Genomic DNA, 15,845 nt, shown 5'->3' with positions numbered 1-15,845 from the left:
TTAGCTGGCTCCCAGGCTTCAGGGCCAGGTCACTACAGCACCCAGGACAAAGCCACCTGGTGCCGAGAGAGTGTGGGGTCAGGGGCCACCTCTGAGCTCCTCATTCTGGAGCTTCTGGAACTGTGGCTCTTTTGAGTCCTTTGTGTCTGACCTCCCCTGGGGAAACTGAGGCACTGAGGCAGCATATCACCTCACACCTATTCACAGCTACACCTGCAACTCGAGGGCTTTGTACAAATGCCAGGGAGGTCCCATTGCTCTAGGTTTTTTAATAACATCAAAATACTGTGATTTAGGTTATAACTTAAGAACCTCATTGTACTTCAATAATCAGCCAGTCTGCCTTGACGGGCCATGAGGAAAAGGAGACGTTGGGACCTGCGCTGACCTCAGGGTCAGTGCCTTCCATCTAGACGGGGGCCCTCTCTTCACTGCAGCACAGGACAAATGGCCTGTTTTCACCAGGATTGCCGTGGAAGCCCAAGAAATCTGAGAAAAAACTACCTCTGACAGGTGAGAGCTGTCCTCCACCCGACAGGTGAGACTGACCCCTACCTCTGACAGGTGAGAGCCGACCCTTACCTCTGACAGGTGAGAGCAGACCCCTACCTCTGACAGGTGAGAGCTGACTTCTGATGACTCTGCTGGAGCCTGAGCCACAGCAGGTGTTGGGAGAGGAACAGTGAGGTGGCCTCTGAGAGTGACATGGAGGGGCTGGTGTACAGTCAGAGTCCTCCAAGCCCAGCCAAAGCAGGGCTTTGCCAAAGTCCAGGTGCAGGGCAGGAAGGCAGGACCGATGGACACTCACCCACAGGAGGCCCCTGGGCTCTGACCAGGGAGGTGCAGGTCCTCCTGAAGTTTCCTTCTGTCCCACTGTGAGCTCTCCTGGTGCGCCAAAGCCCCACCCTCTCTCCCCACTAGGCGAGGCGAGGTGACCAAGGGGGCATCCAGTGTACACACTCCTGGAAGGGTTGGCACAGGGCAGGTACTCGGAGAGGGCGCTGACTCGCTATGCACCTGCCATGTGCCCATCACCGAATGCCAAGGGGCCGCTCAGGCTGGGGACTCTCGCCAGGTGCCCCCGTGACTCAGGGCAGAGCCAGCTGGGGCTGGGGCAGGGCTCACCTCGCGCAGCGGTATGATGAGGCGGCACGCATCCTCCTCCTTACTGGCGAAGCAGATGTAGTTGCTGGAGATGAACATCTGGCCAGGGATGTGCAGCTTGTTAAACGGGGTCCACAGGGTGCAGCCTGTGTGGCCATCCAGGCGCTCGTCCCTGGGCAGCCGGAACATGGCCCGGTAATACTCGTTCTTGGCGCGGGCGTCCAGGTCTCTGGGGAAACCAAGGTGGGGCGGGAGGAAAGGGGACAAGAGTCGGGGCGAGCACACCCGAGAGGGGCCTCAGGGCCTCGGTTTCCTCCTCTGATTCAGGTTCTTTGGGGTCCTCCCATGAGCAAGTCATGCCCAAGGATGTTAGAGGTCAAGAAAACAAGCACGATAACGGCCAAGTACAAGAGACATTCGTATGAGCGGCAGAGGAGTGGTCAGCAAACAGCATGCCCTTGAGACCCAACAGCTGTGGGAGGACAGCTGGAGGCTGACGGGGTGTGACACGTCGCTCGCTCGGCACTGTAGGCGGGCAATGCCCGGTGCCCGGAGGTTTCCTGTACCTGCCCTGCAGGCCTCTGCCCCGAGGCTGCCGCTTCTCACTGGGAAGCCCAGCCCCACCTAGAAACCCAGACCAGGACCTCCCGACAGGCAGGTGTGAAGACTAAAGCACATGATGCTGTTGCTGAACAGAATGCACGCTCACCCGTCTATGGCTGTGGGAGGCGGGTGCCTGGCACCCTGCTCCTCGCCCCTGTGGTGGCTCTGTCCTCATAAATATCTCTCTCTCCCCAGACCCATGGGGATGCCAGCAGCCTGAGCAAGGCCTGACAGGCACAGCCTGATGGACAGTGCCTGATGGACAGTGTCAAGTCCTGGCCCTGCTTGTTTTCTTTTTGGAAGGTTCCAAAAGCAATCCTGTCACTTGCATCAGGAGAGTGACATCCTTGGACGGCGTTCTGGTCCTGAAGGTGCATCCTGGAGTCTGGGCCTAGGCCATGGTCTCTGGGTGCAACCTAGGAAACGGCCAGCCTGGATAAAGTCTCTGAGTGCACGGCTACAAATCAGTGAACGTCTGAGCTCCCGGCCAGCCTTGCAGGTTTCCCGTGAAGCTATAACCGAGGAGCATAAACAAAAGTGCTGGTAGGGAGTCGGCGGGGGGGCCATTATTCGTTCCTCTGTCTACCAATACCCACGGACAAGGTGGCAGGGATCTCAGACCTGCACGTGAGGCCATCACCCTGGCTGCACTTCAGCCCCAGGCCTGGGTACCATGGCTACAAGGGGCCACTGGCCAAGGGGTCCTGAGAAGAGCTGTCAATCACAGCAGGATGGAGGCTGTGCACCCCAAGCCTGGATTCACCAAAGCCTTTCAGCTGTGGCCTCCAGGGGCAGCCTGACCCAGGTGGTACGGAGGGTGGGCTGGCAGCTCACACCCTGGCTCCACCACTTACTACCTGAGGAGGCTTGGGCAAGTTACTCAGCCTCTCTGGGCCTCAGCTTCCCGTCTGAGACCAAGGAGTGTAAGAGCACCTCCCCATCACAGGGCTTGGAGAGAGAACACGGGAAGAACTCCCTCCACGTCAGCAGCAGGTCTCTCAGGACAACCCCTCTGCGAATCTCTTGGTGCCCTCTCCACGCTATCCGAAACCACCCCTTTACCTGGCCCCTTCCCACGAGGGGAGCCTGTGAGGTGTGGGAAGGGTGGGTCCCTCCCACACCCGGGGGGCAACGCACCGCTTCAGAGCCGAGACGTTCCTCTGCGGCCGGGAGGGCCTGGGCAGTGCCTTATCCTCCAGGAAGCCCTCACTGTCCAGCAGCTGCCGCATGGCCAGGTTGGCCAGCTGCTCCATGAGCTTGAAGGTCTCGCCGATGTTGAGGAACATGGAGAAGAAGAGCTCCTGGTCCCGGGTGTCCACGCGGATGCTCTCGGGGAAGAGCAGGGTGGCATTCTTCTCCAGCCGTGTGACGTCTACCCACTGCACCACCAGGCTCACTGGACACGCACAGGGACAGACACACCAGTGGGTCAAACGTGCTGGAGGGCTGGGCAAGGTGGGGCTCCTGACTCCCCCCTGCACCCGGAACCCACCCCAGGGGAGCCACTCCCTGAAGGCAGCGTTTACCGTGTGCCCCACCCCCTCCAAGCCTGGCTGTGCTTGTGCTCACAAGGAGGAATGGGGCCATGGGGCTCTCCACTGCATCCCAGGCCAACCCAGTGCCCAGCTCTAAGGACAGACCAGGTGAATATCTGCCCCACAAATGGCTGTAGGGAGACACGAATGAACGTGCAGGGGTGAGCTAGCTGAGATGCTGGCCCCGAGAAGCCCCATCTAGTGGGAGCGCACTGACATGGGAACAAGTCACAACGTGGTGTGACCAGCAGAGAGAGGACACTGGCCCCTGCCTGAGGAGGAGGTACGTGGGCGGGAGAAGGGCAGGGGAGGATGTGGCAAGTGTGTGCGAGGCAGAAGGCGGCCTTGCTGGGCTCGGGAGAGGAAATACTGGAAACGGGTAAGGCCCTGGCGGCTCTTTCTGGGAATGACATGGCAGCAGAGGGTGCTGGCTGTCACCAGGGAGTTGGCCTCATGCCCTGAGGCCGGGGCTTCCTGCAGGGAGGGACCTGCAGCAGGTGGCTGCAGGGGCACATGCCCAAGGCACCGCATAACCTGGAGCCACTCAGGGCCGTCGTGTGCCCTCGAATACTCAGTCCACAGAGGAGAGGCCCTGTGTGGACAGTCACTAGGTGAAGAGCCGTGTTGGCACACGCAGACGCGGCAGGAGCCCCCAAGAGCCCGGCGTATGCCTGGCTCACGCTCCTGGTGTGACTGCTGAGGTGGCACTGGGTTTTGGGGAGACCCTCTGGTGGGTGTCTGGGGACAGAAGGTCTCGGGGCTGAGAGGAGGGAGACCCCTCAGAAACTTCAGCAGTCCAGAGAGGCAGTGAACTTTCTAGAAGTCAGAGGATGAGGGGCCAGCTGAGGGCCTGGGGGACATGGGGACACCCCCGAGCCCGGGCCTGCACTCACCCTCCTTCCCCAGCAGGAAGGAGTAAAAGCACAGGTGGTTGACGGTCAGGTAGAGCCAGCCCTGCCGCGGCACGCGGCCCTTCCAGTAGCTGCAGGAGTAGTAGTTGACCAGCTTCTCCCCTTCGGGCATCCCGAACTGCTTCCGCATCTTCAGCTCGGCCTCCTTGAACTTCCCGGGGTCCTCATCTCCCTGGGGCTGCAGGTTCTTGTTCTCTTCCGCGATGATACCCTGGAGGAGGAAAAGGGGACTGGTTCCTGCGAGCCCATGGGTCCCCACAGCCGAGATGTGCAAAGGCGGGAACAGAAAGGCCCAGGGAACCCGGGCGGTGGGACCAGGAGTCTTGGCCCCTAGCCCAAGGGCCAGCAGCACGGGCAGGCCCTGTCAGCTGCTCTGGTGGGTGCGTGGTCAATGCACGTGGTCAGACAGAGGCTGGGAAAGTTCCCTCAGCTCCCTGAGCTATGATCACCACTGGCTTGGAGCAGTGACTTTTAAAATAAACATTTACTGGGCCGGCTGGGTGGCATAGCGGTTAAGTGCGCATACTCTGCTTCAGCGGCCCAGGGTTCGTGGGTTCGGATCCCGGGCGCGCACTGACGCACTGCTTGTCAGGCCATGCTGTGGCGGCGTCCCATATAAAGTGGAGGAAGATGGGCACAGATGTTAGTTCAGGGCCAGTCTTCCTCAGCAACAAGAGGAGGATGGGCAACGGATGTTAGCTCAGGGCTGATCTTCCTCTCACACACACACAAAAATAAATAAATAAACATTCATTTTTATGTAAAATTTCTGAAAAATACAATACATAAACATGGTAAAAAAAAAAAGCAAATGGCAGAAAAGTGTATTCAGTGACAACGGAGTTTCCCTCTCCCGCCCTGCAGCCACTCTGCCGGGTTCTTCCCAGACACGCAGGCACTGAAGGCCTTTAAGCAAAGGCATGCGGCTTTCTCTCTTCCTCTCTCTACCCAGAGGCATCCCCATGTGGCACTATTCTGTGAAGTGCTTTTCTCACAACAACGTCCTGGAGGACGTTCTGTATTTGACAGTCTTCTCTGCATCCATACACCAGGGGGCTCCTGCCTCTTGCCTCTGCCCCCAGAGCAGCCCAGGGCCCACTGACCAGCCCGGGGCCCACCGAACAGCTGGGGGCCACGGACCACCAAAGGTGGGGTGTGCTCTGATGCCCCCATCTCAGGATAGCCAGTACCACTCTGGCTGTGACTTCCACATCTCTGCTCCATCAAGCTGCCTCTGGTGCCCTCCAGGACACTCCTGTAGGAACTAGCTCTACATCTGAAAAAAAGACTGCAAAGCACCCTCCACATTATTAGCACCTCCTTACTCCGGAAAGCACAAGGTGGGCCCTGGACAGCCCGTGGGTCATCACTAGCTGCCTTGCCCCTCGGGTCACCTTCCTAGGTCTCAGCCGGCAGCCCCCGCCCCCCCCTCCCTCCAGCTGCACCTTGGAGACCTCGAAGCAGGGAGCAGAGGGGCTGACATGGCCTGCTCTGCATTTTCCACTGGCCTCTAATCAGGAGTAACAGTCCCACCAACGGAACGCGCCGGCCTGGCTCATGGGGTTGGGATTTCCTGTTTGTTGGCTGATAGAACCCGACTATAAAAATCACTGGGAAGATTTTAAATTATTCATTCAATTTTAATAGTTTTAGGCATATTCAGGTTTCCTATTTTTTCCCGAGTCTCAATTTAAGTTATACAATGTGGAATGCCAACTAATGGCCCCCAAAGATGTCCACATCCCAATCCCCAGGACCTGGGAATATGTTAGTTTATAGAGCAAAAGAGACTGGGCAGATGTGATTAAATAAGGACTTTGAGATGGGGAGACGATCCTGGATTACTCAGGTGAGTTCCATACAATCACAGGGGTCCTTACAAAGAACGGGGCCAGGGGATCAGAGGCACAAAGGGCAGGAGACGACAAAAGCGGGGAGAGAGCCTGACTGATGGATTTGAAGATGCTACGCTGTTGGCATTAAAAGTGAGGGAAGGGGCCAAGAACCAAGGAGTACAAGTGGCTCCTAAAAGCCGGAAAAGGCAAGGAAATGGATTCTCTCCTGAGAGCCTCTGAAGGAGCACAGCCCTGCCCACACCTTGACTTTAGCCCACGAGACCCATGTGGACGTCTGGCCTCAGAACTGTAAGAGAAGGAATTTGCGTGGTTTTAAGCCACTAGGTTAATGGTAACTTGTTGCGGTAGCAATCGGAAGCTAGTAACTATTATTCTAATGAAGTGTCCATCTTGTCTAAATTCTTAAATTTACTGACTTAGAGCTGTTTATGGCACTCTTTCTCTCTCTTCTTTTAAAGTCTGCCTCTCATGGGCCGGCCCGGTGGCTTAGCGGTTAAGTGCGCGCGCTCCGCTGCTGGCAGCCCGGGTTCGGATCCTGGGCGCGCACCATCACACCGCTTCTTCGGCCATGCTGAGGCTGCATCCCACGTACAGCAACTAGAAGGATGTGCAACTATGACATACAACTATCTACTGGGGCTTTGGGGGAAAAATAAATAAAATTATTATTTATTTATTTTTTTAAATTTTTTATAAGTCCCCTTTCCACACCAAGAGCCCGGCAGCAGACACTTGGTTTGCACTGCTGTAAAGTGGGGGGGGACCGCACCGTGTTGTCTGCAGATTCAGTTGGAGACCAGGTGAACACTGCAGCCCGGGGTGGCGGGGGTACCCGGCCAGCCGCGGGAGGCGAGCCTTACGTGTATCTTGCCCTTGACGAAGGTGGTGATGTCTTCCTCATTGTCAAAGACGGACAGCGTCTGGAGTAAGTTGTTTTCCAGCCATTCCCAGTGTTTTGTGATCTCTTTGCGGGAGGAACCTAGAGGAGGTTTGGTGGAGTAAAGAAAAGGAAAATCATGTAATCACAGGCCTCAAACACAAATTCAAAGAGAGATTAAAATGGGTGACTAATTTGTATACCCAAGTGACTAAAATCTTCAAGCTGCTTCTCCTTTCCTTTTTAAACTTTATGTATATAACAAAAGTCATAAATGATCCTGATAAAAACAAAAAATTTAAAAATTGAGGCAGAACTGCCGAGTCACATGGAAAATGAAGCCTCCATCTCCCCCTAAGGCCGCCAGTACGAGTGACCACTAGTTGCTTGTGTGTCCTCCCAAAAACAGTCTACACGCCTGCAGGGTTGCTTACTTAGCAAGACTCTTCTTCGAGATAAAAGGACTTAATGTGGTCTCTGATATACAAGTGACTAACCAGACACAGGCAGACCTGGTATGAGTGCCTGCAGCTCTCCTGAGAACTCAGGCGTCCACAGGGAGCAGCTGGAGCTTCTGAAGGACTCCAGGCCCTTGGCTGGCTGGTCTCCTGCTGGGCAGGAGAGGCTCCTGTCCCTCTCTCTGAAGCCAGATGCACCCCACCCAGGCCTTTGCCTGCAATGTTCCTGCTTCTCATTCTGGCTAATATCCCAGCCCTGCTCCTGCCTCCTCCAGGAACTGCAGTCTGACTCCTTCAGCTTCTGGCTGGCCCCCAGTGTCTGCCCCACCTAGGAGGTGGTCCCTGTCCTCTTCAGGGAGGGGCCCTGGAGGGAACTGCAGGCCCAATGGAAATGGAAACACTTAGAGAAGGCAGACCAACGCCTTTCCCAAAGGGCCAGGCAGCTGTTTTCTCTGCCTCCATCAGGCAACTGGGGAGAAGGGGCTCCAGGAGAAGCTAAGGGATGAGAGGAGCCTCTGCCTGGCCTGGCTTCTCCTGCCCCCTGGCATCCCACTTTTTGGAGTCTGCATGTACCTGGCATGGGGTTTGCACTCAAGAACTGTTTTCTGAATGAATGAGCACAAGAATAAGAAGAGGAGTGAGGGCATCCTTCTAACTGATCTGGGGTGGGACAGTTCATGGACTGGGAGTGCCCAGAAGGCCCAGTCGACTCCATGACCCACGGAAAGGCCTGCACACTGGCACAGACAGAGCCTTAGCAAGACACGAGTCCAACGTGGCTGTGGGTCACACACGTTTTCACTGGGCACCTGATCCCTGGTCACCCCATCCTTCCTACCTGGATACACTCTTCCACCAGCTGAAAACTCAGCCCTGACCCTGCCCTGGCCGGGCCACCTGGTCCTCACCAGCTCCCCACCTGCTCTTGGCTCTGTCATATGTTACAGCCCGGCCAGTCTCAGTTCAGGTTGATTTGTTTGTTTCTTTAAATTTACCCAAGTAGCTCACCACCCTAACAAGCAATTCTGCAGAAAGACCCTTCCCCATGGGCCTGTGCAAGGATGCCCACATGAAAACGATAAACTTGGACTCATACAACTTATAGTGAGCCGCACCAGGTGATCAAAATCACCCTGGATCATCCATAGGTTACCTTTTTTTTTTTTTTTTTTCATTTTTCTTTGTGTTTCTATTATGGCCTCCTTTCCCTGGTGCATGAAGGCCAAAGTCTAGTTGGTAAGCGAAGGGATTTCTTTCTCTCGCTCTCTCTCTCTCTGTCTTCTTGCCAAGAACCCAATTCGAATTTGGAAGTTAAATTTGCACATGATGCAACACTACTGTATCATTCCCTTTTATTTATTTATTTTTTTGGTGAGGAAGATTGGCCCTGGGGTAACATCGGTGCCCATCTTCCTCTACTTTATATGTGGGACGCCTGCCTCAGCATGGCTTGATAAGCAGTGCATAGGTCCGCGCCCAGGGTCTGAACCCGAGAACCCCAGGCCACCAAAGCAGAGTGCACAGATTTAACCACTATGCCACCGGGCCAGCCCCTGTATCATTCCCTTTCACACACATGTTACTGGCAACCTAAAACAGAAGAAATCTTGTGCACACTGCAGATCTGTCTTCACTTTAATTATAAATATTTACATATGTGTATTTAAAAGAATTATTGGTTAAAAGGAAATCAATCTTCATTTAGTACTAACTAAACACTTAAACTGTGCCATCTCTATGCTAGGTGCTGGGAGTAAAAAGAATAGCTAATTAAATTATTATTATTATTATTATTTTGGTGAGGAAGATCAGCCCTGAGCTAACATTTGTTGCAAATCTTCCTCTTTTTGCTGAGGAAGACTGGCCCTGAGCTAACATCTGTGCCCATCTTCCTCTATTTTGTATGTGGGATGCCACCACAAGACGGCTTGATGAGCGGTGAGTAGGTCCACACCTGGGATTCAAACCTGCGAACCCTGGGCCTCCGAAGCAGAGCCACTACGCCACCAGGCTGGCCCTGCTAATTAAATTATTAAGTGCTACTTCTGTTTTCAGAAGTTTTCATAGAATATTTTATTTAATTCTTAGAGCATCTTGGAGACAGGTACCATTATTGTAATTTTAAACAATGAAGCTGAGGCACAGAGAGGTTAAGTAAGTTGTCGAAGGTCACACAGCTGGGAAGTAACCAAACCATAACTCTAACCCAGGGTGCCTGGCTCCAGAGCCTACCCACACCCTCAGGGAGCCACAGGTCCAAAAGGAAAGTCAGCGAGGCTTTAGCATACAAGTACTGGTGGAGACACTGCAAGTTCAGAGAAGAAGGCAGGCTGGGTATGTGGGTCTGGGGAATCCGGGAAGCTTTTCCATGGGAGGTGACATCTGGCAGGTTCTCAATAGTGCAGCAGGAGTGAGGTGGAGGTGAGGGGACGCTGGATGCACACCAGCCAGGCCGGTGTGGCTGTGAACTTCAGGCCCTGCAAGCGTCTGGTCTGCCTGAAGGCCAGGTGTGAGCTGTGGGGGAGAAGGACAGAAAGGGAGGCAGGCAGACCCCGAAAGTCCTTTAATGGCAGGCTCAAGAGTCAGGACTCAGTGGGCAGGTACCACCAGGACTTTGGTTTTGGAGAGCTGAAGGGGAGGGCATGGACGAAGCGGAGGGAGGCTTGGGCAGAGGCCAGGGCAGATGAGCACAGGGACCTGACCAGGGAGGGGCTGTGGGTCTGGCAGAAGAGGGAGCAGGTCAGCGTGTGGCCTGAGGCTAAGGGCTGGGGCTCCAAAACGTGGCCCGGCCCCTCCCCAGCACCAGGCTCCACTGCCACCAAAGGGGTTCCCACATAGCTACACAGTGAGGCCATGCTTCTCTCTGCCACGGAGAGGCTGCTCTCCAAGAAGGAACACCACTGAGACCCAGAGGAAAACCCCAAGGGCCCGTTTTAGAGTAAAGCATCTCCTTGTTGCCCAGGCACACACCAACCTCCCTGGGCCCCACTCAGGGAAGGCCTCACCCATGTGAAGCCCCCAGCACCCCACTCAGACTCTGGAACCAGGAGAGTAGGGGTCCTACTGGGCTTCCCTGTGTGGCTTTGGACAAACTCATGGTTCGAAGCCTTCATTCATTCACTCACACCCAGGGGAGTGGTGCCTGGGAGGAGGAAGACACCTAGTAAGCAGAGGCTGTGCCCAGCTGCTGCCCCGACTGGTGCCTTCACCCCTCGACCCCTCCCCTCCTGAAGCTGGGGTCTAGCTGTGAGTGCTCTCATCACCTCTCCTCAGGTCTCCAAGAAAAATCACCATCCTGGGGGACAGTGACACTGTGGCTTCCAGCACAGAGAGGCATTCAGCACAGTGGACGTGAGCAGGTGCTCTGGGTCTGAACTGCAGTGCTGTGTGACCTTGGGCAGGTTACTTAACCCCTCTGGGCCACAGTTTCCTCATCTTCAAAATAAGGAGCGCCAGAGTTCTGCCTTCTTGAGTTGCTGGGAGGTTCATGTAGGTGCCGGGCGCACAGGAAGCGCTCTCTGGCATTGGCTACGGCTGTTCTTTTACCCCAGCGGCCTCAGCCAGGCTGGCGCCCACCGAAAGGGACCTCCTCCCAGACTCTCGGGAGGGCAGGTGTATTTCCCCCTAGGATGACAGCAACAGCCAGTTCTCGTTATCCGCAGTGGCTGTGTGCGATAGACTCTCCTGGAACACTGAATTCGCCACTCTGCGCCCAGGGGAGCGACAGGGCTGAGTTCCCGAGAACCGCTCGTCACAACATGTTCATTGACCCATAGATACCTAACTTTGTTTTATGCGCCTTTCTGTGTAAAGCCCCCTTACTTAGTAGGTGTTGTTAATTCCCCACCACTGAACTCACGGCCGGCAGCCCTGGCCCTCAGGCCTGGAGGAAGCTCATCCGCCACCTCGGTTTCTCCACGGGGCACCCCACAGCTCCTCACGCTCAGAAACGCCACAGAGTGCTGCAGCACTACGCTCGGGCCATTTTAAACAGCAAAGTCACCAACAAAAACCACAACAATGCAAAAAGCATGGCACTTAGACCTCGAAAAGGACAGTTGTTTACAGATTGAGAGCTGACACATGAAGGCAGAAGGACGCCTTGCTCCACCTCAGCTGGGAACCTGTGTCTCAATTTTCACCCTGCTGTGCACACGTACAATCCCACGAATGTCCACAAGTGACCTTGAAAGCAACACAAGTATTGATTTTGGGGTTTACAGATAAATTTTAGCGAGTAGGTAAATTCGAAAATATGGAGTCTGTGAATAATGAGGATTAATTGTATCTACCTCGAGAAAAAGTGAGCAAGAGAATGTGGACCCTGCCCAAGGCTGAGCCTTGAGAGAGGCGTGCAGGGCTGCAGGGGCCGACCTCTGCCTGCCCCGCACCCATGCACAGCTGAGCTGCCTTCCTAAGCTGGATGCTGGCCTGGGCTGTGCTGGCTGAATGAGGGGCAGCGCTGGCTTCTCAGAAGGCAATATCCAGCCCAGGAATGTGGGATGTACCCCCTCCCTCCCAGGGGCCCGCCTCCCTGGGGCAGGCCCTGCCCTGCCCAGCAGCCCTTGTCATTCTGGGCACCTACCGCACGCCACTGTCCAGTAGACCTGTGAGTCCTGGGTCTGGTGCAGGATGCGGTAAGGGGCTACTCGGGCGCTGGAGTCCAGCACTACATCCAGGGTGCCCACGAGAAGACCTGGGAGGAGGGGAGAGAGAAGTGGAGGGTGAGGCAGGGCCGTGCTGAGAGGTGAGCCTGGCCGGAGGCAGCCAGGATGGCGGCACCGCCCCCAATGCCCCAGCCCAGGGGGAGAAACATCTGGCATCACCCTTGTCCGTCAGATGAATTCTTTATCCTGAAAGGCCTTCAACTAGCATCTGATCCCTATCAACAAGTCCCCTTCCACTTCCTCCTGGAAGCTTCTGCTTATCCTCCTGATTCAGAAACACTTGCAGGCAGGGGCAGAGGCAGGTTGTATGAGGCCCAAAGCTTAAACAATTCTAGAAGACCCTCTTTAAGAAAAATACAAAATTAGGTTTGAAAACAAGTATTTCTTTAGAATAAGAAAGTACAACAATTACAAATTAAAAACAAAAACAATAATACCACAAATATCACAAAATCCAGAAAAATAATACAATGTGTTTTATTAACTGCCAGACACATCTCTTAAGATACATTTTCCACAGGTACTCCCATGGCTTTTTTCATAAGGCAATGATTTTGCAACATCATTTTACATATCAACAACAGGAAGATAATGTAGTCTTTCTTCTGTCACAGAATCACACATTTTTATTATGGAAAGTTTCAGGAAGTTCCTTGCAGCCTCAAAAGTCATTACTGAGGCTGGCTCTGTTGCCTAGGGGTTAAGTTTGGTGTGCTCTGCTTCGGCGACCTGGGTTCGGTTCCTAGGCACCACTCGTCGGCAGCCATACTGTGGCGGCGACCCACATAAAAATAGAGGGAGACTGGGCCGGCCCCGTGGCTTAGCGGTTAAGCGCGCGCGCTCCACTGCTGGCGCCGGGGTTCGGATCCCGGGCATGCACCGACACACCGCTTCTCCGGCCATGCTGAGGCCGCGTCCCACATACAGCAACTAGAAGGATGTGCAACTATGACATACAACTATCTACTGGGGCTTTGGGGGAAAAATAAATAAATAAATAAAAATTATAAAAAAAAAAAAAATAGAGGGAGACTGACACAGATGTTAGCTCAGGGCCAACCTTCCTTAGCAACAACAACAAAAAAAGGCATGACTGAAAAGGACACGCAAATTTTTAGAATTGTCCAATTTGGGAAAACACCAATCCAGTTTTTTATTTCCATCTCTGAACTGAAGCATTTTAGGGCATTTCAAGTTTTCCTTCTCATCACATATAGCTTTTGTCAATGTCACTACTGCCCCAACAGATCAGAGGAAATGTCTACCTTTTACCACTGTATTTGATCCACTCCTCTTCATTATCAAGCTATGTAAAAACCTGTTCATTGTTCCAATTTGAAATTTATTTTTTCCCTTTAATAAAGTGCTGCTTTTGGTATGATCTGAAAATATTTTGTTACCATTTTCCTGTTGATGTCAGAATAATTTCTACTGATTTTATTACTTGACTTTAACACTTTTGTGTCATATTCCATTTTTTCCCCTCTAGCCTTTAATAAACAAAATTACCAATTACAAAAGAAGGTACTCTTTACATACATCCAAGCCAGCAGTGTGTAATCTCTCACTTGGTTTACTGAAATGTTCTAAAATATCTCTAAATTGTAGTTAAAATGGCATATTTAAGTTTATCAGCCTTTGGAATAAACTTTTGTTCATGGTTCCTGTTGGAGTTTCTCTTCTGGTCTTGGAAATTTTAATCTTTATTAAAATTTGGCATATCTATATTGTGAGACCTGAAAGCTTTTTAATGGGCAGACCATCTGGTCACACTCAGACTCTTCAATGAAGAATCCAGGCTGGCAACTGTTTTTAAAAGAGAGCATGAATAAAACCACATCACCAGCTGTTCCTCCCCCAGGGGGACAGTGTTCAGGAAGCCACGATAGCTATGACGGCACAGGGCGGGCCACGGCAGAGGCCACAGCAGGACTTACCAAACCTATCTGGAGCAGGGCGTTCACAGAGTGGTTGGGGGGCGGGGATGTGGTGAGCTCCATCTTGGGGAACATGGAGACATGAGGGAGGTGGAAAAAGCCTTCTCTGCACAAGAAGGCAGAGCACAGAGGGCCCCACCCAACCCGCTGAGACGATGGACTGAAAGACACAGCACAGAAGCAGTGTTGGAGGCACACCAGCTGAATCTGACACACTGGGATGCTGGTGCAACAAAAGGTACTGGGCACCCACACCTCACTTTTCTCCACGAGCTTGCAGTAACTCAGAGGCTGACCATTGGACAGTCGCTCCAGAGGGGCTGCCGTCTAACTTCCACTGAACAGCCTAGTCCAGGAGGCAGGTCCAGCACCTGCTCCGGTGACTGTCGAGGCTGTTGGAGGGAGCCTGAGGCACTTAAGGGAGCCAGGATTTCTTGGGAGGAGGTGTGGCCCAGGAGAGGCCGGGAAGAGCTCTCCCACCGGAAGCCTCTGTCTGTATATTTAAAAATCAGGACATTTCACAGGAAATTCTCTTGATAAATTGGAAGATCTGGCAACATTGGGCCCCAAGTCCTGTATGGCAACAGTGGGCCACCCGAGGAGCACAGTCCCTAGTCCGGCCCTGAGCCTGACACAGCTCTGCTCTGGCAGTGTCCAGCCCAGGCCCTGGAGCATGGGGGCCTCGGACAGCACCCGCAGAGGGAACGCGGGATCCCACAGGGCACGAAAGTCCAGGAAGTGCCTGTCCAGTCTCCTCTCGTGTTAGCGGTGATGCTCACACGGGCAAGGGGGCACACTGGCTAGCTCACCAGAACAGCGTAGACTGGTGACTGGGCAAAGCCTCCGTCTGCAGCCCCAATGCACCAAGAAGCATTAAGGTACGCGAGGAGAAGCTCGCGGGATGGGGGCTGAGGCCAGCAGCAGCTCAGGGGCCTTCTGATCTTGCTAAAAGAGCAATTCTTTGGTGAGGTGGGAATGAAGGAGGCAAAAGAAAATGTGTGCTTGTGTCACTTGGCCCCTCAGAAGCACCTGGGGAAACTGAGGCGGAGGAAGAGGACCGGGAGATCTCGCTGACTTTCCTCTGTGAAATCCCACTCCAGGAAGCGCACGCCCCTCGGCTAAGCGCCGGAAGCTCCGGGGCACCGAGTCTGGGCACCGGCCGCCGCCAGCCTTCACTTGGCCGCCCTGGGCTGACCCAAGTCTCCCGACCAGCCTCCTAACGCGAGCGCACTGGCCTGCCTCGCCCCGCGGCCCGCCCCCTCGCCCCTCGGCCCTCGCCCCGCGCCCCCGGCCCCCGGCCCGCGCTGACGTGCGCGCCCGCGGCGATGCGCCGAGGCCGGGCCTGTCCGTGCGGACCGTGCGGCCCCGCGGCCGGCGCGCCGTGCCCCGCCCGGCCCCGCGCGCCTCTCACCCGTGAGGCCGCCGCCCTTGCCGTGGCCGCGGCGCCGCTGCAGCACGAAGAAGGGGTTGGCCCGCTCCGTCACCCACAGCGCGTTGGCCACCAGCACCTCCTCCGGTCCCAGCCACATCGCGGGGCCGCTACACCGGGCCCAGGCCGCCAGGCGGAAGCGCCGTCGCCGCCGCGCCGAGCCGAGCGGGGTGGGCGGGCCGCGGGCGGCGCCCCCTGGCGGGCGCGCGGACCCAACACGGCGCCGGCTGCGGGCCCGGCCGCCCGGCCCCCACCCCGGCCCCCCGCTCGCCACAAGCCGGCCCGGCCCGGCCGTGTCCGCCTCCCTCGGGTCTGCGCGTCCGGGGCCCTGCGCTGCAGCCTCATCTACAGGCCCCGTCCAGCCCGGGGCCGGGGCCTGTGGCCGTAATGGCCCAGTCCACAGACCAGAGGAACTGGTTGTGCAGAGAGCAGGGCCCCCGCGTTGTGTGAAAACCCGTCCAGGCTTTG

At 55.1% G+C, this 15,845-nt stretch overlaps 1 protein-coding gene across 2 annotated transcripts in view; it reads right to left on the bottom strand.

Annotated features, from left to right (window-relative positions):
* TBC1D9B (TBC1 domain family member 9B) overlaps positions 1-15,525 on the bottom strand; it is a 43,205-nt gene extending 27,680 nt beyond the window's left edge. The window contains exons 1-6 of one of the 2 annotated variants that reach the window (XM_087429198.1): positions 15,360-15,525; positions 11,930-12,040; positions 6,870-6,988; positions 4,136-4,364; positions 2,845-3,103; positions 1,126-1,333 (exon numbers count right to left, since the gene is read on the bottom strand). In XM_087429198.1, coding sequence (XP_087285324.1) covers positions 1,126-1,333; positions 2,845-3,103; positions 4,136-4,364; positions 6,870-6,988; positions 11,930-12,040; positions 15,360-15,477 — 1,044 coding nt within the window. In that variant the 5' untranslated portion in view covers positions 15,478-15,525. The remainder of the gene's footprint in view (positions 1-1,125; positions 1,334-2,844; positions 3,104-4,135; positions 4,365-6,869; positions 6,989-11,929; positions 12,041-15,359) is intronic. The other variant, XM_087429199.1, reaches the window with a different exon arrangement.
* Between the last annotated feature and the right edge of the window lie 320 nt (positions 15,526-15,845).

The sequence above is a fragment of the Ceratotherium simum genome, chromosome 4 (genome assembly GCF_057802395.1).
Source record: "Ceratotherium simum simum isolate JZ-2026a chromosome 4, ASM5780239v1, whole genome shotgun sequence".
NCBI lineage: Eukaryota > Metazoa > Chordata > Mammalia > Perissodactyla > Rhinocerotidae > Ceratotherium > Ceratotherium simum.
The sequence above is the reverse complement of the archived record's forward strand: the minus strand, read 5'-3'. Positions and strand labels throughout refer to the sequence as shown.